This window comes from Bison bison, unplaced genomic scaffold, assembly GCF_000754665.1.
Source record: "Bison bison bison isolate TAMUID 2011002044 unplaced genomic scaffold, Bison_UMD1.0 scf7180017864519, whole genome shotgun sequence".
NCBI classification, from domain to species: Eukaryota; Metazoa; Chordata; class Mammalia; order Artiodactyla; family Bovidae; genus Bison; species Bison bison.
The window spans coordinates 19,662,722-19,685,138 of NW_011495072.1; the positions used below are offsets into that span (position 1 = coordinate 19,662,722).

The 22,417-nt window shown below is 36.3% G+C and overlaps 1 protein-coding gene across 2 annotated transcripts in view; it reads left to right on the forward strand.

Moving 5' to 3' along the window:
* DPH5 (diphthamide biosynthesis 5) overlaps positions 1-13,059 on the forward strand; it is a 40,922-nt gene extending 27,863 nt beyond the window's left edge. For both annotated transcript variants that reach the window (XM_010830968.1, XM_010830967.1), the window contains exons 6-8: positions 7,762-7,801; positions 9,746-9,849; positions 11,483-13,059. In XM_010830968.1, the coding sequence (XP_010829270.1) occupies positions 7,762-7,801; positions 9,746-9,849; positions 11,483-11,706 (368 nt within the window). In that variant the 3' untranslated portion in view covers positions 11,707-13,059. The remainder of the gene's footprint in view (positions 1-7,761; positions 7,802-9,745; positions 9,850-11,482) is intronic.
* Positions 13,060-22,417: the final 9,358 nt, after the last annotated feature.

Sequence of the window (22,417 nt, forward strand, 5' to 3'; positions counted from 1 at the left end):
CACCCATTCCAGTCCATTTCAGTTCGCTGATTCCTAGAATGTCAACATTCACTCTTGCCATCTCTTGTTGGACCACTTCCAATTTGCCTTGATTCTGAACGACATCAGCCCTGGGATTTCTTTGAAGGGAATGATGCTAAAGCTGAAACTCCAGTACTTTGGCCACCTCATGCGAAGAGTTGACTTATTGGAAAAGTCTCTGATGCTGGGAGGGATTGGGGGCAGGAGGAGAAGGGGACGACAGAGGATGAGATGGCTGGGTGGCATCACTGACTCGATGGACGTGAGTCTGAGTGAACTTCAGGAGTTGGTGATGGACAGGGAGGCCTGGCATGCTGCGATTCATGGGGTCGCAAAGAATTGGACACAACTGAGCGACTGAACTGAACTGAACAAGTATGTAAGGGGAAATTAACAATAACACAATAATAGTGGGAGACTTTAATACCCCACTCACACCTATGGATAGATCAACTAAACAGAAAATTAACAAGGAAACACAAACTTTAAATCATACGATAGACCAGTTAGACCTAATTGATATCTATAGGACATTTCACCCCAAAACAATGAATTTCACCTTTTTCTCAAGCGCACACACAACCTTCTCCAGGATAGATCACATCCTGGGCCATAAATCTAGCCTTGGTAAATTCAAAAAAATTGAAATCATTCCAAGCATCTTTTCTGATCACAATACAGTATGATTAGATCTCAATTACAGGAGAAAAACTTAAAAATTCCAACATATGGAGGCTGAACAACACGCTGCTGAATAACCAATGAATCACAGAATATATCAAAAAAGGAATCAAAATATGCATAGAAATGAATGAAAATGAAAACACAACAACTCAAAACCTGTGGGACACTGTAAAAGCAGTGCTAAGGGGAAGGTTCATAGCAATACAGGCATACCTCAAGAAACAAGAAAAAAAATCAAATAAATAACCTAACTCTACACCTAAAACAAGTAGAAAAGGAAGAAATGAAGAACACCAGGGTTAGTAGAAGGAAAGAAATCTTAAAAAATTAGGGCAGAAATAAATGCAAAAGAAACAAAAGAGACCATAGCAAAAATCAGCAAAGCCAAAAATTGGTTCTTTGAGAAGATAAATAAAATTGACAAACCATTAGCTAGATTCATCAAGAAACAAAGGGAGGAAAATCAAATCAATAAAATTAGAAAAGAAAACGGAGAGATCACAACAAACAACACAGAAATACAAAGGATCGTAAGAGACTCCTGTCAGCAACTATATGCCAATAAACTGAACAACGTGGAAGAAGTGGACGAATTCTTAGAAAAGTACAACTTTCCAAAACTGAACCAGGAAGAAACAGAAAATCTTAATAGACCCATCACAAGCACAGAAATTGAAAGTGTAATCTGAAATCTTCCTGCAAACAAAAGCCCAGGACCAGATGGCTTCACAGCTGAATTCTACCAAAAATTTAGAGAAGAGCTAACACCTATCCTACTCAAACTCTTCCAGAAAATTGCAGAGGAAGGTAAACTTCCAAACTCATTCTATGAGGCCACCATCACCCTAATACCAAAACCTGACAAAGATGCCACAAAAAAAGAAAACTTCAGGCCAGTATCACTGACGAACATAGATGCAAAAATCCTTAACAAAATTCTAGCAAACAGACTCCAACAGCATATTAAAAAGATCATACATCATGACCAAGTGGGCTTTATCCCAGGGATGCAAGGATTCTTCAATATTGGCAAATCAATGTAATACACCACATTAGTAAATTGACAAATAAAAACCATATGATTATCTCAATAGATGCAGAGAAAGCCTTTGACAAAATTCAACATCCATTTATGATAAAAACCCTCCAGAAAGCAGACATAGAAGGAACATACCTCAACATAATAAAAGCTATTTATGACAAACCCTCAGCAAACATTATCCTCAATGGTGAAAAATTGAAAGCATCCCTAAAGTCAGGAACAAAACAAGGGTGCCCCCTCTCACCACTACTGTTCAACATAGTTTTGGAAGTTTTGGCCACAGCAATCAGAGCAGAAAAAGAAATAAAAGGAATCCAGATTGGAAAAGAAGAAGTAAAACTCTCACTGTTTGCAGATGACATGATCCTCTACATAGAAAACCCTAAAGACTCCACCAGAAAATTACTAGAGCTAATCAATGAATATAGTAGTTGCAGGATATAGTAAAGTTGCAGGATATAAAATCAACACACAGAAATCCCTTGCATTCCTATACACTAATAATGAGAAAATAGAAATTAAGGAAACAATTCCATTCACCACTGCAATGAAAAGAATAAAATACTTAGGAATATATCTACCTAAAGAAACAAAAGACCTATATATAGAAAACTATAAAACACTGGTGAAAGAAATCAAAGAGGACACTAATAGGTGGAGAAATATACCATGTTCATGGATTGGAAGAATAAATATAGTGAAAATGAGTATACTTCCCAAAGCAATCTATAGATTCAGTGCAATCCCTATCAAGCTACCAATGGTATTTTTCACGGAGCTAGAACAAATAATTTCACAATTTGTATAGAAATACAAAAAGCCTCAAATAGCCAAAGCAGTCTTGAGAAAGAAGAATGGAACTGGAGGAATCAACCTGCCTGACTTCAGGCTCTACTGCAAAGCCACAGTCATCAAGACAGTATGGTACTGGCACAAAGACAGAAATATAGATCAATGGAACAAAATAGAAAGCCCAGAGATAAATCCACCCACCCATGGACACCTTATCTTTGACAAAGGAGGCAAGAATATATAATGGAAAAAAGACAATCTCTAACAAGTGGTGCTGGGAAAACTGGTCAACCACTTGTAAAAGAATGAAACTAGAACACTTTCTATCACCATACACAAAAATAAACTCAAAATGGATTAAAGATCTAAACGTAAGACCAGAAACTATAAAACTCCTAGAGGAGAACATAGGCAAAACACTCTCCGACATACATCACAGCAGGATCCTCTATGACCCACCTCCCAGAATATTGGAAATAAAAAGCAAAAATAAACAAATAGGACCTAATTAAACTTAAAAGCTTCTGTACAACAAAGGAAACTATAAGCAAGGTGAAAAGACAACCTTCAGAATGGGAGAAAATAATTGCAAATGAAGCAGCTGACAAAGAAGTAATCTCAAAAATATACAAGCAACTCCTGCAGCTCAATTCCAGAAAAATAAATGACCCAATCAAAAGATGGGCCAAAGAACTAAACAGACATTTCCCCAAAGAAGACATACAGATGACACAAACACATGAAAAGGTGCTCAACATCACTCATTATCAGAGAAATGCAAATCAAAACCACAACGAGGTACCATTTCACGCCAGTCAGAATGGCTGCTATCCAAAAGTCTACAAGCAATAAATGCTGGAGAGGGTGTGGAGAAAGGGGAACCAACCCTCTTACACTGTTGGTGGGAATGCAAACTAGTACAGCCACTATCGAGAACAGTGTGGAAAAACTGGAAATAGAACTGCCATATGACCCATCAATCCCACTGCTGGGCATACACACCAAGGAAACCATAATTGAAAGAGACACATGTACCCCAATGTTCATCACAGCACTGTTTATAATAGCCAGGACATGGAAGCAACCTAGATGTCCATCAGCAGACGAATGGATAAGAAAGCTGTGGTACATATACACAATGGAGTATTACTCAGTCATTAAAAAGAATACATTTGAATCAATTCTAATGAGGTGGATGAAACTGGAGCCTATTATACAGAGTGAAGTGATCCAGAAAGAAAAACAGCAATACAGTATAATAACGCATATATATGGAATTTAGAAAGATGGTAATGATAACTCTATATGTGAAACAGCAAAAGAGACACAGATATGTAGAACAGTCTTTTGGACTCTGTGGGAGAGGGCGAGGGTGGGATGATTTGGGAGAATGGCATTGAAACACGTATATTATCATATGTGAAACGAATTGCCAGTCCAGGTTCAATGCATGATACAGGGTGCTCAGGGCTGGTGCACTGGGATGACCCAGAGGGATGGGATGGGTATGGAGGTAGGGAGGGGGGTTCAGGATGGGGAACACATGTACATCTGTGGCAGATTCATGTCAATGTATGGCAAAACCAATACAATATTGTAAAGTAAAAAAAAAAAAACAAGACATTTAGGTTGTCTCATGTACAAAGTTCTCTATTATTCAATAATATATAAATTTGTACATTATCAGAACCCCAATCAATATGTCTCTTTAAAAGAGAAGACTGTAGAAAAGTTTTACTAATGGTTAGCATTTCTTATAGGGTAGAATTTGGAAATTATGTAGAGCAAAGGTTAGCAAACCACCTCTGCTGGATCAGATATAGGCTACCACCTGTTTCATAAAGTTTAATTGGAACACAGCCACGCTACTTCATTTATGTATTATCTATGTCTGTTTCATGCTACAATGGCAGCAATAAGTAGTTTTGACAGAGACCTTGTGGCCTTCAGAACCTAAAATATTTACTACCTGGTTCTTTACAGAAACATTTACTGACTCCTGATCTAAAGTAAAATTCTGCGTAATGTAATGTACACCCTGTATTCCCCAGTGATTTTCTTTCCCATTACCTTGTGTAACTTCTTGTATTACCATTCATCTGAATTGTTTTATTAACTCGTTGGTTTTCTTCTTTACTTTGTAAGAGCAGGGACTTTGTTTTACTGATTCCTCTCTTTCTAATGTCTAGAAGTGTAGCACTGTAGCTGTCCAACAGATATGTAATAGAAGTTAATTGGTTAACATTTACTTTTAGTTTCAGACTTGATCTTATTACCCATTGTCACAGAAAATCTTTAATTCTTGCTAGTTCATTCAGCTCCAGCTAGATTACATTCCTTTTTTACTCCAGTAAGAGTGACACCTAATTAGTTCTAGATCTAGATCAGGCCATGCATGCTTCTCTGGTATTTTTTTTGGCTTATGCCTGAATCCCACAATTTACTGGTATGATAATGCTTTCTTATTTTAGTTAATTATCAGTGTAATTTAGTAATTCATTATTAGCTAATTAGCTTTATAGTTTTGTGTTTGGATTTTCCATGTGGAAAGATACTAGTCTCCCTCTTTAGTAGTTCTTATTGGCAGAACTTATTTTGTGGTTCTTGTTAATTCATGTGGAATATGCCATTAAAGGTATCCATCATGTTATCTTAAACTTAGAGCCAATTAAGGCCAGCGCTATGTAGAAAGTCAAAGGAGAATGATGCAAGAGGTACAGGCATTTAAAAAAGCTTTTATTAAAGGCAGAGGTAGAAATATTTGCAACTGAGGGATGACAAATAGGGATTCATTGGAGCTCAGATATGAAGTGTGTGTGTGTGTGTGTGTGTGTGTTTAAACAACAGAACTGAGTTTTTAAAACAGAATGAGGATAAAAGTAGTCTTAAGAGGCAAGCTACCTGTGATAACATCTTCATGTATCACGAAAAAAAAAATAGAGGAAAGGGGGGGAAATTGGAATTATCTTTTGGAAGCTTTGAAAGGGCAGTTAGAAATTCAGCTCACAGTATTTATTAAGTATTTATGCCCACTGTGGAGTTAGGTTCTTCTGGAATACCAAGGAAGTATTAGACCTGGGTCCTGCTCTCAGGATTTTGAAATCTAGTTGGAACTAATGTGCTGTGTACCTGAAAGTTGAGAGAACAATTAAGTTCTATTGTATCGAGGCAGGAAGGACAAACCAGAACTTTGGCTCTTGAACTTTCTCTAAGAGCTGCTGCCTCTTTTCTTGGCTTTCCTGGGAAAAGACAAACAAGGTTAAACAATATATCTTCCTTGCTCCATTAACAAAAACAGGAACAAGGTGTGAAGTTTAAGATATCATGATTCTGACTTCGCAAACCATAGATCTCATCATTTAATCACCTGGAGTTCTCATTATTTTTAATTAGTATGTATTTATTGAATGGCTGCTCTTATGGGCCATACCCTGTAAGGATTAGTGAGAATATGTCATGGTAAGAAACCATAGAGAATTTAAAATTTACTTGGAAAGGCAAGACTAATATATATGATGTAATTGGAGATTAACAAATTATAGCACTAATTGTATGTCTGTCTCAAAGGACAAAGAGCCTTTGGGAGGAAGTCTATAAAGGTTTCTGAAGGAGTTGGGACTTTTACTCTACTTAAGAGGTAGATAGTTTAAATTAGCTGTCATAGTAGAGCCACATGAACAAATTTATTCAGTAGAATTTATGGTGTATCTGCTAGGTACTCTACATTATGCTAGATGCTGGTACTAAAATGAATAAGAGAAGCTTACATTCTAGAAAGTAGAAAGGAATAAATATGGCCTGTGTAAATACAAGGTAAGATGAGTCTGGCTTGAATTTATTCACTGATACACACTTACATTAGTGAAGAAGCATTTGCCCATAAAAATTCTCCCCAGCCCTCTTCATTTTTAAAATAAAATTCTATAGAATGTATCATTTAAAAAGTGAAAAAATGGAAATATTAAAAACTTAACTATCACAAATAACATTTCAGAAGCTCAAGGTGAATGCATTAATAAATGTTTACTTTTTAAAAATGATTACAGCTATTAGGTAGAGGAGATCTAAGTTGATGTTTATATCATTAATTGTATTGCAGGCCATATTTCAATAACAGGTATACATATTTCCTATATGTGCCATACAATGAAAATGCCTAAATAATGAATTTCAAACCTGAAAAATATATTCATTGCTGGTTCTAAGAACATTTAGAATATATGTAAGGGATTATCTCTAGAGCATTTTCCAAGCAAATACTTAGTATTCTTTGTAAGAAAAACTTTTATAATCACTCGAGAAAGTTTATAATCACTTGAGAAAGTTGTCAAAGTCTATCAAAAAGACCACTCAGTTACACTCTATTTATTTTTGCAGTAACAAACTTTGGCCGAACCATTTGTTTTTAGCATGTAGAACAGGAAGCAGCTGTTGCTCTTGCTGTTGTGTACTGAGTTCCTGTGAGGATGTAGAGTGATTCTGCTCTTTTACCTTCTACCAGATTGTTTAGCTGAGCATCAGTGATTACAAAGCATAAAGAATCAAATCTTTGTGATGTTTGCATCATCAAGCTTTATGAGAGCAAGGGCTATATGTGTTTTGGCTGTTGTGGCTACCAGTCCATGCTTGGGAAATCCCCATTAAAGTATGAATATTTGGTATTAAAATGTTTCATAAGTTACTGGCATATCTTACCATTCACAGAAAAGCGAAAGTCTCTTCAATATGTGGTAAGAATTTTCTTTTATTTACATTACATGCATTTAAGCTTATATTCTAGTGCCTGAAAAATAGGTAAGAATAGGAACATGTTAACAAGAACTTTCCAGTTGGATCTGTGCAGTTACCAGCTAATAGAAATGAACACAAAGATTTTGATTAGCTGTTAGATAGTGTATATGCCAATATTTGTCTAACTCTTTCCTGTCTTCTTTTCCAAGAGGAAATTCAGTCCATTCAGGATGGTCTCAGGGCCAACCTCATGTTTGTTTTCTAACTAATGATCTTTATACAACCACAAGCTTCCATTCTTCTTTATATTTCCTAAAAAATGTGGCCAGATACAAGTGTGAGGGAAGATTGTCACAGACTCTCAAATTAGCATTTTAGAGACTTGAGAATAATATTTACCAAAAATTTAGGTGTTTCAGCTGAAGTTTACATGTAGGATTTTGGGTAAAGTACTTAATTAAAATAGAACTATCTGTTTTTGCTTCCTACAGACATCAAAGTAAAGGAGCAGTCTTTGGAAAATCTAATCAAGTAAGTTCGTATTCTGAGAATGCTTAATTCTATTTTAATTCCATGGACTATAAATTCTACTTAAATGACATAAGTTCTAAAGATTGTTGAAAATCAGTTTTCAGTAACAGTGCAAAATTTAACACTTTCAATCTTATGAAATGTTAAGCAGTATGATAGAATAGAAATAGCAGTAAATTTCATGGGTTCAGTATTGAGAACAGTGGTTGGCACCTAATAGGCACTCAGTAAATATATGTGGAATGAGTTAACCGAGAGTCAGAAAACATGGGTTTGAGTCATGAGTTGGACTCTGGTTATGTGCTCTTGGGAAAGTTACTTGCATTTCTGAGCCGTATTGTCTTCAATTGTATATTGGGGGAAATAACCCCTTTTTACTTATAGATGCAGTAGCTGCTACCCATATATAACTAACGAGAGCTTTAAATACATATGACTAATGTAACTGAGGAATGGAATTTATAATTTAGTTTTAATTAATTTAAAACTAATACTCAACTAAGTAACTAGATAACATTTAAGTATATTTAGAACAATTCAATATGTAAATCTACTTTTACAACCATGAATTTTATGATCTGAATACGGATCAAGTATTTCCAGTGAAAATTTAACATTTGAATTAAGATGTACTAAAATATAGAATACATTCCAGATTTCAAAGACTTAGTACAAAAATGATGTATAATAATTTGTATAGGAATAAATGTTGAAATATAACATTCTGGATATATTGGGCTAAATAAATACATTATTAAAATTAATTTTGTCTCTTTTTTTTACTTTTGTTATTGTAGATACTATTGAAAATTTTAAATTCTGTTTGTGGCTTGCATTATATTTCTCTTAGACCTGAGTTACAGAATTGTTTTGAGAGTCAACAAAATAATCTATATGAATTTTTTTGTAAACTGCAAAAGCAATATTTTGACCATTGAGCACATTTGATAGGCTTTTGAGGCATATGGAAGTAAACATATCTTATCCTCCAAGACTTTGAGATATTTATTGCTGTAGTTTACTTTTCTTAGAGGAAGATATGAAAAGAGGAATATGTGGTTTAAACATGGTAATAAAAATGAACCCTATAAAATCTGATTAGAGTATAGAACAAATTTCTACTGATTAGAGTATAGAACAAATTTCTACTTATTTTGAATTATTTTTGCCTAAAGAACCACTTTGAATAAGAGTAAGTAGAGACATTACTTTGCCAACAAAGGTCCGTCTAGTCAAGGCTATGGTTTTTCCTGTGGTCATGTATGGATGTGAGAGTTGGACTGTGAAGAAGGCTGAGCACTGAAGAATTGATGCTTTTGAACTGTGGTGTTGGAGAAGACTCTTGAGAGTCCCTTGGACTGCAAGGAGAGCCAACCAGTCCATTCTGAAGGAGATCAGCCCTGGGATTTCTTTGGAGGGAATGATGCTGAAGCTGAAACTCCAGTACTTTGGCCACCTCATGCGAAGAGTTGACTCATTGGAAAAGACTCTGATGCTGGGAGGGATTTGGGGCAGGAGGAGAAGGGGACGACAGAAGATGGGATGGCTGGATGGCATCACTGACTCGATGGACGAGAGTCTGAGTGAACTCTGGGAGTTGGTGATGGACAGGGAGGCCTGGCGTGCTGCGATTCATGGGGTCGCAAAGAGTCGGACACGACAGAGCGACTGAACTGAACTGAACTTTGATTTAAGCATTTATCTTTAAGTTGTTGCACTTATTTCTGCCAACATTTCAGTGAGATGAGAGAGCATTTGAAATAGGACAATGAAGAAAGCTTAAGAAACTAAAGGTAAAAGATTTACTTAAAGTGAGTAACAAGTGGCAGCTTCAAACAGAACATAGAATGTGGTAATTGACTATACCTGGGGGAATAATTACATTAAAAATGTATTATGTAATTTCATGGCTAAGAACAGTGGCATCTACTTTTACACTTACAGGGGAAGAAAGATCTATGAACCTCCTCGGTATATGAGTGTCAACCAAGCAGCCCAGCAACTTCTGGAGATTGTTCAGAATCAGCGAATACGAGGAGAAGAACCAGGTACTCAGGAATCTTAAAAGGGCTCTCATATTCCCCTCATGCTGCATTGAGATGAGTATGTAACATCTGAAACACACACATGCATTACCAACACCACTAAAGTGAGTCAGTGTGTTTGCATTCATTTTTTTCTTATCATTTTTTTCATCTTTCCCTTAAATCTCATAGGCTGAAAGTTCTACTCAAAAGTAATGGATTTCTTTCTAGTAATGGAAATGGATTCTTTCTAGTAATATTAATATCATTCTAGAAAGTAAGGATTTTTTTTTCAAATTAAATATAAATCAGATTTTATGTAAATAGGTTAGTATAAATATTTTGGTGAAATACAGAACCTCCATTTTAGCCCAAGTCTATATTAAGCTCTATCCTGCAAAAGTATACTGAGACCAGGTATAGTTGTTTTTTCAGGATAAAGACCAGAGAATTTACCCTTGCATTCTTAATATCTAGACACAATAGATGTGCTATATAATAAAATGTTCATTGTCAATAGATTTTTTTTGAGAGGTTCTTAAATAAATCTGTCATTATATTCTATTACAAGGTGCTGACTGGCGTTGAACACATATTTCTTGATGGGAAAGATACACAAAAAGATTCTTTAATGACCATTGGCCTCAGTAGGCCTTGTTAAAACCATGAAACAAAGAACCTGCAGGGGTGCTGTATGCCCATACCTTTGTACAGAGTTCCTTACATTCCTGCTCATCCTTGGAGAAGTCATTTGCCCCATTTTGGTCATTTGTCAATCAGGACAGCTTTTCCAACTAAAGAAAATCACAAGAGGGTCTGCTAAAGAGCAGACACACTGGAATGAATAATGAAGTTCACTAATGTATGTGATTTCGAACTTAAAAGCTTCAGTAATGTCATAATGTCTATTATTTCTTCAGGGCTGTGTAGTTTACTAAGTACTTTCATATCTATTATCTTAGTCCTTAAACCACCCTTTATGAAGGATAGTTTTCCCACAAAAAAGAAGAAACTGAAGGTTTGTCATATAGCGGAATGGTCAAGCACAGACTCAAATCTATGTATTTATCTCATAATCTTCTGCTTTTTCCAGTATATCTTGGTCAATGTGAAAATATCTCAAACATTTTATTTACAGTATAATCATGTAATAAACACTGTCCACTCAGAACCTAGTTAAAGACAAATGCTATGTGATAGAGTATGGATACAGGTAATTATTCATCAAGTCCTAAAATTTTAAACTAAAGTAAGTCTTTGGAATTCCGAAATGGTAAAGTTAGGAAGTACTACTTTACTTTAAATGTTAGGTAGTGCAAATGGAAATGGCAACCCACTCCAGTGTTCTTGCCTGGAGAATCCCAGGGACGGGATCCTGGTGGGCTGCCGTCTCTGGGGTTGCACACGACTGGGGTTGCACAGTCGGACATGACTGAAGCGACTTAGCAGCAGCAGCAGCAGTGCAAATAATTTAGAAAAGCCTTAGATAAATCAGCAGATAGTATGTCTATAATGAGTGACTAAAGGAGATTTAATATATTTGCGACTTATTTGGGACTTCTTTAAATGTATTTTTAGTACTAGTGTTAGTTTGAGTGGATTCAGGATAATGCATTTACTGAATTGAATGGTGGCATCTTTGTTTTTCTTTTAATAGCAGTCACCGAGGAGACACTCTGTGTTGGCTTAGCCAGGGTTGGCGCTGAGGACCAGAAAATTGCAGCAGGCACTTTGCAGCAGATGTCTACTGTGGACTTGGGAGGACCATTGCATTCCTTGATTATCACTGGAGGCAGCTTGCATCCACTGGAGATGGAGATGCTAAGTCTGTTTACCATACCAGAAAATAGCTCAGAAGCCCAAAGCATTGGTGGACTCTGAATACAGGCATCTTCTATTGTGAGATGTTAATTTCAGTCATATATACACATACATGTATTTGTGTAACAAATCCAATAGGTCTTTTGGTTTACCTAATAAGTATAAATTGAGTGACCAAGAAGAAAGATACTCCAACAGTGCTTGGTTTCCTGTGTCAATGAGTTTTTACCCTGTGATATCATCAGTTGTTGCTGCTAATTTGGCAGTTTTTCAGGATGAACATAAGTGGAACAGACCAAACTGGAGAACTTACAGCTAGATAGCCATAGACAGAATCATTTAAAGGCAATGTCTGTTTATGAAACCAGTTTATACAAGATAGAACTTTCTTCTCTCTTAAAAAGTCTGATGTCCTGACTGCAAGATACATTGTCCTGACAGCATGTGGTATTAATACATATAAACAGAGATGAGAAGAATATGTTACCAGCCAACAGTCCCACTTACTTAGGGCTCAGCTGAGCACACGCCACAGAATGACATCCTTTTGCATTGCTTTGTGTTGTTTAGCTGACGTCCTAATTATGTGCCTCGTATTCTGCTGTATTTTGGAGGTTATATAATTATTGAATTATAAATGTTCAGGCAGCCATGAACAGTTGCTGTTTGGTTTTAAATAGCATCTTTCACATCCATGCTGAAAAGTGGAAAATTTGCTGACTACAAAATAAAATTTTTAAAAATTTAAGCTTGAAGACAACAATAGATTGGTCAAGATTTGTCATATCACTTAACAGTTAATATGCCTCCCTATGTATGCAAGTAGCCACATTCTTCTTCCTAGTTGTAAATCACACTCCATTTATTATGTTTCATGACTATGAAGTGTTACACTTTTTGTCAGTTCAAAATAGAAATAGCCTTGCTCCATGGCCTTGCTTCAGTTGGTCTAACTCTGATTTCAGTTGACCCTTGAACAACACAGGTTTGAACTGTGTAGGTCCACAAAATACATACTAAGTACTGCACAGTCTGGTCGGTTGAATCTGCAGTTGGTTGAATCCATGGACATGGAACCACAGATGTTTTCAACTGCATGGAAGGGTCAGTTCCCCTAACTCCTATATTGTTCAAGGTCAGTCAACTCTGTTTCCATGGCCTAATCAGTTTATCTGACCTCTTTGCTCAATAGATTCACTAAAGTTCATCAACTACTTCCCTCTTTTCTGGGAGCAACAATTAATAGGAGATTATTTTGAGTTACTTCATTTGAGATAAAAGATATTTTAATATATGTGAACCATTCTATTTTCAATCTGTCAGATGCAAAATAAGAGAGACCCAAGGACATTTAAGTAACAGTTCTGTTTTTTTTTTCTAAAGCGTTAAATTAAACAGTGAAGAATTATAAAACGAAGGACTTCTGATTTGGGTAGTGGTGGAATAGGTTGCAATGTACAAACTCTCCCAATGATAAACTCTGGGAAAATATAATAAATAACTGTCTAAAGGCACCAAGGAGTGACCAGAAGTAGTAAGAGAACTATACTTACATGATTTTTCCCTCAGGGAATTTACCAGTCAGTCTGGTGAGTGGGAGGCTAGAATGGAAGAGAAAGTTTAAATCTTAATGACTTGAGTTGTTGGAATTGGCTGCTGCTGGAGGAGCTGTATACTGAAGGAGAAAATTCTAGAAATGAAGGTGGCACTGAGGGAGGAGACTTCTAATCTGCATGATCTCCTCTTAAATCTTTGGCTAACTCTGGCATTGTGCATGTGCAGGGAAGACTCCAGTGAACCTGATGGAAAGCTGTAGCTGGGAGGCTGAAAAAGCTGAGCAGAGATTGTTGCTCTCTGTTGCAAGAGAACTCAAGAGTTTGAATCCCAACAAGTTAGAAAGCTTGTACCTTAGACTTTGCATCAAATCCCTAGAATGGTTGTTTATTAGCAGTAAAGGCTGTGCCTAGGGCTAAGGATTTGTGCTAAAACTAAAGACAGAATCTTTAACATAATGTGAAATCAAGCCTCCATAAAATCAAAGTGACTAGCCAATAATTACCTGCCTGCTAGAACAAAGCTTATCATTTCCAGAGCATAATAACAAAATGAATCAATCTATCAACAATGCCTCGAATGCTATAAAATATTATGAGGCATGCAGTGAAATAGGAAAATATGACTTAAGGTCAAAAAGAGAAAAACACACAGTAAAAAGAGATCCTACCAACCCAGATATTGGAATTAGCCAACAAGGATTTCAAAGCAGCTCAGAACTGTGTTCAAGTATGAAAAGGAAAAGTGGTTGTAGTGAATTAATGTAACTGAGTACTCTTAGCAGAGTAATGGAAACAAAGAGAAAACCCCAAATGGTTGAAGTTAACAACAGAGTGCAGATGATGAACAGAAATTTTCTGAGGAAAAAAGGTTGGAGGGAAGAATAAAAGAGCACAGAACCTCAATGCCATGTGAGGCAGTATCAAGCAATTCAACATATATGTGATTGGGTCCCCAGAAGCAGAACAGAAAACAAATAGGACAGAAAAATACAAATTAAACAATCTTCATGAAAGCAGAATTAGTCACCAGCAGACGCACACTACAAGGAAAGCTGAGGGAAGTGTTTTGGGTTGAGGGTAAATGACATCAGCTGAAAGAAAGGAAATAATAAAATGTAAGTATAAATGACTATCAGATTTTCTTTGCTTTATGTTTTTAAAAGCTATTGGGCTTTCCTGATAGCTCAGTTGATAAAGAATCTGCCTGCAGTGCTGGAGATCCCAGTTCGATTCCTGGCTTGGGAAGAGCTAGTATTCTTGGGCTTCCCTGGTGGCTCAGCTGATAAAGAATCCGCCTGCAATGCAGGAGTCCTGGGTTCAATCCCTGGGTTGGGGAGATCCCCCGGAGAAGGGAATGGCTACCCACTCCAGTATCCTGGCTTGGAGAAGTCCATGGACTGTATAGTCCATGGGGTTGCAAAGAGTAGGACACAACTGAGCGACTTTCCCTTTTAAAAGACAACTGACAATTTAACATAGTATTGTGGCATGTATTTAGCTATAAAATATGTGCAAACAATAACACAAGTTGCAGGGGGAAAGGGAATTATACAGTTTCAGGATTATTACATTTTATTTGAAGTAGTAGAATAATAACTGTAGGTAGACTGTGTTAAGGATATATATTGTAATCCTTTGGCAACTACTACCAAAAAAAAAAAAAAAGCACACACACACACACACACACACTTGGCAGAAGTTAAAAAAAATGAGAAGAATTAAATACTGAAAGACATATAATTAACCAAAAGAGGACAGGAAAGGAGGAAATAAACATTAAAAAACATAGGACAAAGAACAAGCAAATAGTGGAATGGAAGACTTAAATCCAGCCAAATCAATAATTGCTTATTGGTATCACAGTTGTAAATTAAGTAGTCCAACCAAGAGGAGTAGTTTTTTTTTCAAAGGCTCAACTATATGTTGTCTACAAGAGTTAAACTTTATATATAAAGACTCTGGATGAAAGTAGAAGAATAGGGAAAAAATAAACAATACAAACAGTAAGCATAAGAAAACAAGTGGCGGTATCAGCATAAGACAAAATAGACTTAAAAAGAAGGAGTATACTAGAGATATACTTTTCATAAAGAAAAGGGGCAGTTCATCAAGAAGACAATCCTGCATGTGTATGCATTGAATACCAGCTTGAAAATACATAAGGCAAAAATTGGCAAAATTGAACGAAGATGCAGACAAATCCACAAAGTTGGGGATTTTAACAACCTTCTGTCAGCAACTGATAGAAGTAAACAATATCAGTAAAAGTATTGATTTGAACAAACCAACCATTTAGGTCAAATTGTTAGGTCACTACAGTCAACAGTGGTAGAATAGATATTTTCAAGCACACATGAAACACTTATGAAAGTAGACCGTAAGCTTGGCTATTGACCACACTGAAATTAAATAAAAATTGCTGGCAAAAAAAAAAAAAGATATCTCTAAAAGTCCCAAAATTTGGAGATAAAAGAATGTATTTCTGAGTAAAAACATAAACAAAATGTGAAAATTTGTGGGATTCAGATAAAGTAGTATTTAGAAATTTACTGCTTTAGAAAAGAAGAAAGTTTTAAAATCAGTGATCCAATTCTGGAAAAGCAGAGTGTATTAAATTTTAAGTAATTAGAAGGAAGCATCCTGGAATGCAAAATCAAGTGAGCCTTAGGAAACATCACTACGAACAAAGCTAGTGAAGGTGATGGGATTCCTGTTGAGCTATTTGAAATCCTAAAAGACGATGAGCTGAAAGTGCTGCACTCAGTATGCCAGCAAATTTGGAAAACTCAGCAGTGGCCACAGGACTGGAAAATGTCAGTTTTCATTCCAATCCCAAAGGCAATGCCAAAGAATGCTCAAACTACTGCACAATTGCACTCATCTCACACACTAGCAAAGTAATGCTCAAAATTCTCCAAGCCAGGCTTCAACAGTATGTGAACTGTGAACTTCCACATGTTCAAGCTGGATTTAGAAAAGACAGAGGAACCAGAGATCAAATTGCCAATATCTGCTGGATCATCGAAAAAGCATGAGAGTTCCAGGAAAACATCTGCTTTATTGAGTACACCAAAGCCTTTGTATGAATCACAACAAACTGTGGAATATTCTTAAAGAACTGGGAATACCAGACCCCTGACCTGCCTCCTGAGAAATCTGTATTCAGGTCAAGAAGCAACAGTTACAACTGGACATAGAACAGCAGACTGGTTCCAAATCGGGAAAGGAGTATGTCAAGGCTGTATATTGTCACCCTGCTTATTTAACTTACATGCATAGTACATCATGTGAAATGCCAGGCTGGATGAAGCACAAGCTGGAATCAAGATTTCCGGGAGAAATATCAATAACCTCAGATACTCAGATGTCCCCACTCTTGTGGCAGAAAGCGAAGAAGAACTAAAGAGCTTCTTGATTAAAGTGAAAGAAGAGAGTGAAAAAGTTGGCTTAAAACTCAACATTAAGAAAACTAAGATCATGGCATCCAGTCCCATCACTTCATGGCAAATAGATAGGGAAACAGTGGAAACAGTGAGAGACTATATCTTTGGGCTTCAAAATCACTGCAGGTGATGACTGCAGCCATGAAATTAAAAGACGCTTTTTCCTTGGAAGAAAAGCCATGACCAACTTAGACAGCATATTAAAAAGCAAAGACATCACTTTACCAACAAAGGTCCATCTAGTCAAAGCTATGGTTTTTCCAGTAGTCATGTATGGATATGAGAGTTGGACCATAAAGAAAGCTGAGTGCCGAAGAATTGATGCTTTTGCACTGTGGTGTTGGAGAAGACTCTTGAGAGTCCCTTGGACTGCAAGGAGATCCATCCTAAAGGAAGTCAGTCCTGAATATTCATTCGAAGGGCTGATGCTGCAGCTGAAACTCCAATACTTTGGCCACCTGATGTGAAGAACTGACTCACTGGAAAAGACCCTGATGCTGCGAAAGATTGAAGGCAGGAGGAGAAGGGAATGACAGAGGATGAGATGGTTGGGTGGCATCACCGACTCGATGGACATGAGTTTCAGTATGCTCCAGGAGTTGGTGATGGACAGGGAAGCCTGTCGTGCATGGGGTCACAAAGAGTCAGACACAACTGAGCAACTGAACTGACTGAGAAGGAAGCAAATACTTCACATAAGAGCAAAAACTGGTAAAATAGAAAATGGACAAATAGTAAAGAAAAGCCAATAGAATGTCAAAAATATTAAGTTGCCAGGGGATGTAATAACTGAAAATCTCATTACTGGTAGGTATATAAATTGGTACAACTACTTTGGAAACTAGCAGTTTCATATAAATTAAACATACAACTGCCCCATGAAGTTTCAAAGCCAGTCCTATGTATTTACTGAAAAGAAATGAAAACCTACTGACAAAAATAGTCCATGAATGTTTATAACTTTGTATCTTTATTCATTCATAGCCCCAAACTGGAACCAAGCCATGTGTCCTTTACAGGACAATGGACTTAAAAATTGTAGTATGTTTTGCAATGGAATATTACTTTACCGTAAAACAGAATGAACCACTGCTGACACAAAAAACCTGAGTGAATTTTAAAAACAGGTGAAAGAAACCAGACATAAAAGGGTACACTTCCATTTATATGAATTATAGCAACAGGCAAAACAGTGCTTGAAAACAGTTGTTACGGAGAGAGTAAGAGTGACTAGAAGAAGAGAGAGAGTGAGGAGTGACGAGTGACTAGGAGACAGAAAGGCACTGTGGTCATGGAAAGCTTCTGTATCTTGACGTGGTGTTGATTGTATGCGTATAAATATTTACCAAAATTCATTAAGTTGTATAAATTCAGGATCTGTGCATTTTTCTGTTATGTTTTCCAGATAAAATAGGCTTATGCATTTAAGCTGAATTTCAGATCAACAACTTTTTAAAATACGTTTATGTTCCATTCAATATTTGGGACACTTAAGAAAATATTTATTTGAAATTGAATTAAGTGCCTGTGTTTTTATTTGCTCAGTTTGCCAAATCTAATCTTTATGTAATTTAACCTCAATAAATGAAATTGTAAAATGAAAAATGTGCACTATTCATCAAATAGTTTAATGCTATTTTAAACTATTACACGGTGAAACTGCTTTCATAATCTAGACACAGACTAGTTCTCTCTCTCACAAAAACGCCTTCACCCTTTCCCTTTATGTTCGCCCCTTCTACCCACCTATAATGCCTGGCAACCATTGATCTGATCTTTCTCTGTAGTTCTGTCCTTTTGAGAATATCATGTAAATGAGACTGGCTTCTTTCAATAAAATGCTGTTTAAGATGCATCCAAGTTATTGTTATGTGTCAGAAGTTCATTTTTTTTTAATTGCTAAGTAGTAGTCTCATATAGACACAATATTCTTTATCCATTAACTATTTGAAAGAGATTTGGGGTTTTTTCAGTTTTTAGCAGTTATACATATAGTTGTTAAAATAGTCACATACTGTTATTTGTATGAATGTAGATTTTTATTTCTCTAGAATAGACACCCCGCAGTGCAATTGCTGCATCATATGATAAATGTACATTTAAGCTTATAAAAAACTGCCACAATGATTTCCAGAGTGCCTATGTCATTTTGCTTTCTTGCAAGCAATGTGAGAGTTCCCATTGCTGTGTATCTTTGTCAGCACTTCATATTGACAGTTTTTTTTATTTTAGCTCTTCTGATAGGTGTGTTGTGGTATATCATCATAATTTTAATTTGCATTTTCCTGGTGGCTAATAATGTTGAACATCTTTTCATGTATTTATTTACCATTTTTATACCCTGCTTAATGAAACATCTGTTCATGCCTTCTGCCCGTTTTTAATTTGAATTTTCTTATGGTTAAATTTTGATTATTCTTTATCTGTTTTGGATATAGAGCTTCCCAGGTGGCACTAGTGGTAAAGAACCTGCCTGCCATTGCAGAAAACGTAAGAGACACAGATTCGATCCCTGGGTCAGGAAGATCCCCTGGAGGAGGGCATGGTAACCCACGCTAGCATTCTTGCCTGGGAAATTTCATGGACAGAGGAACCTGGCAGTCTGCAGTCCGTAGGGTCGCGAAGAATCGGACATGACTGAAGCGACTTAGCACACATACCTACTGGATAGAAGTTCTTTGTCAGATTGTGATTTGTAAATATTTTCTCCTAATCTGTAGCTTGTCCTTTTATTTCCTTAACTATGTCTTTGCAAAGCACAAGTTTTTCATTTTGATGAAATCCAGTTTATTAACTTTTTCTTGATCATGTTTGTTACATTGTATAAGAACCAATAAGCAAACTCAAGGACATGTAGATTTTATCCTATGTTTTCTTCTAAAATTTTTTACAGTTTTGTAGTTTACACTTATCTGTAGTATATTTTGTTAATTTTTATCTGAAGTGTGAGTTTTAGATGAAAGTTGTTTTTTTCTTTTTTTGCATGGAGATATTCAATTGCTTCAACACCGTTTGTTTAAAAAGACTATCATTGAACTGTTTCTGTGCTGTTGTCAAAATCCGTTTGCCATAATTGTGTTGACCGTATTTGTGTGGATCTATTTCTGAGCCCTTTGCTATTCTGTCGGTCTATGTCTCTCTCCCTTCTGTAATAGCACACTGTCTTGATTTCTTTAGCTTTATGGTAAATCTTAAAAGCAGCTAGTATAATTCCTCTAGTTTTCTCTTTTTTCAAAATTGTATCTAGTTTAGTTCCTTTGCCTTTTTATATGAATGTCAGAATGAACTTAACATTTATGTAAAGCTTGTGAATTTTGATTGTAATTATCTGATCATGTTGCATTTCATGTGGCTATTTTAGCATTTATCCTTTGGGCGTTTGCTTAGCTTCCTGTATCTTAGCTTTATGTCACCAAATTTGGGAAGTTACCAGCCATTGTTTCTTCAAATATTTTTTTCAGCACTTCTGCTTCATCATTGTATGTAGAGTCCTCTCCTTCTGGGCATCTGATAACAAAAGTGTTAAGACATTTCTTATTGTCCCACAGGTCTCTGAGCTCTGTTTTGTTTTGTTTTGTTTTGTTTTTCCAATCTATTTTCTCTGTTATTTAGTATGGATCATTTTTATTGATATATTTTCAAGTTCACTGACTTCTCTGTCTTCATTCTGCTGTTGACTTGATTTTGTTTTAATTTTGGATACTGTTTTAAAATTTCCATTTGGTTCTTTTTATATCTGCAGTTTTCTGTTTTAACTTTTGTTGCAAGATAAGTGATTGCTTGTTCAAGCATTTTTGTAATAGTTGCTTTAAAGTCTTTGTCCAATAATTCCAACTTTGGTATCATCTCAGCCATGGTATCTGTTGATTGTTTTTCATCTGGAAGTTGAAATTTTCGTGGCACTTTGCCAATTTGGATTGTAGCTTGAACATGTTGAATATTATGAGATTCTGGTTCTTGTTTAGATTCTGTGGTTTGTGTTTTAGCAGGCAATGAGCCTGGTTAGGTGCAGGATGCAATTACTAGTCCACCTTCTATGGATTGAGGTTCCAGTGTCAGTTGGGTTTTCAAGGACTGCAGTTCTTTTTTGATCTATCTCAAGTTTATGTGACCCAGGCTGGGACCTAGACAGTTGGATAATTTAGTCTTTTGGTATGCCAGGTAGGATCAGATACAAGCCTTACTGACTTGAGTGTGAAACTTGGGGTTGATCATTGACTCCTCCAAGTTGCTTTCCTGAGCTCCTCTTCATGATCTCGCTACTTCCCGGTTCCCTAGGTTTTTTTTTTTTTTTTTTTTGGTGCTCTGTTCAGAAACTTGGAGTTCCGTTTATTCTGTTGCTCTGTGACTCTTTCATGATTGGGCTTACATTCTGACCCATGTGCAGAGGCGGACAGAGGAAAAAAGCAACAGGGAGATACACTACCCTTTTGAAATCATAACTCAAATAGAAAAATTCTTCTCTCAGTTGTTGTTCTTGTGGGTTTCCTTAGTTGGTGGCCACCACTACCAGATTGTCTTTGGAAGCCAACGGGAAGTCTTTGCTCTGATTTAACTACAAATGTAGTGACTTTGTCTTGTTTTGAAGCTCTGAGGAAATCAGTATGAACTGTGTACAAATTATTGCTTAAGGGGAAGTAGTATGATGCACATACAAGACAGATAACCCCTGTGAACTTGAACAACAATCTGATCTAACAATGCTTAGAGTAGAAAAACACCCTAATGGCTAATCAGACAGACCTTATTATTATTATTATAGTTTTAGAAGCAGTTGCAATGTTTTCAAAAGTCCGGGTCAAATGGCAGGGTTCTAATTGCACTGAAACCGTACCTATGCTTTCCTGACTTTCCTAAAGTCAGGAAATATTTTGGGGAATGCTTTTGTTTTCATATTATTTTGTTTTTCTTCTGGCTTTAGCAGTGACTCCCCTACAAAGAATACAGTTCACTTTGCCTATCCATATAGTACTATTTTTCAAAGAGGTGCTAAACTTTATATTAAAAGCAAAATTCACCCATTTTTTCAATAAATTTTGATTGCTTAAACTGTGCCAGAGTATTGTTATACTATTATACCAACTGCTATTGGTTATAGGACTTTATTAAAGCCTGAACTTCATGGTAAATTATCTTTAAAGTATAGAAGTAGAGCTGGATGAGCTGACAGAGTATTTGAATGAGCTAGAATCCTATTAAAATGGTGTTGTTTTTCTCTTTTTCATGCAGAATGAAAAATAGTAAATTACTGTCATTCTGTCTAATCTGTTAAACCTGCTTGCTTCTTCTCCCTTTCTTTGCTGTTTCTTTGGTCTAGAGTAATGCAAAGTTTGCTTATTCCATATCATGAGTAATGAGATTGAATAAGGAGGGAAAGAAAAGCATTACAAGTTGCTGAAATTATTCAGAGGAATTTGTATTTGATGAGCATTTAAGACAACCACTCAAGATTCTTGAGCTAAAGGAATTAAAAGTGGAAACTGGGTAGCTTACTTCATTAGTATAACACAAGTTGGCTTCTGGGGGAAGGAAGCAAAAACTCAAAGATTGGGTAATGAACTGTTATAGTAAATAATTTGCCTAAACATGTATGTAAACAGAAAGGGCTGCTCTAATGGGCTGTTGACAGACCACTGTAGACTTCCCTTAGGCCAGAGGCTGCTTCCAGAGAGCACAGGAAAAGCAGGGCAGGGCATCCCTGGCAGGTGCTTCAGCTCTAGGAGGTCAAAGTCCACTATGCAAAAGGGCCAGCAGAAGGTAGTCAGGAAACCA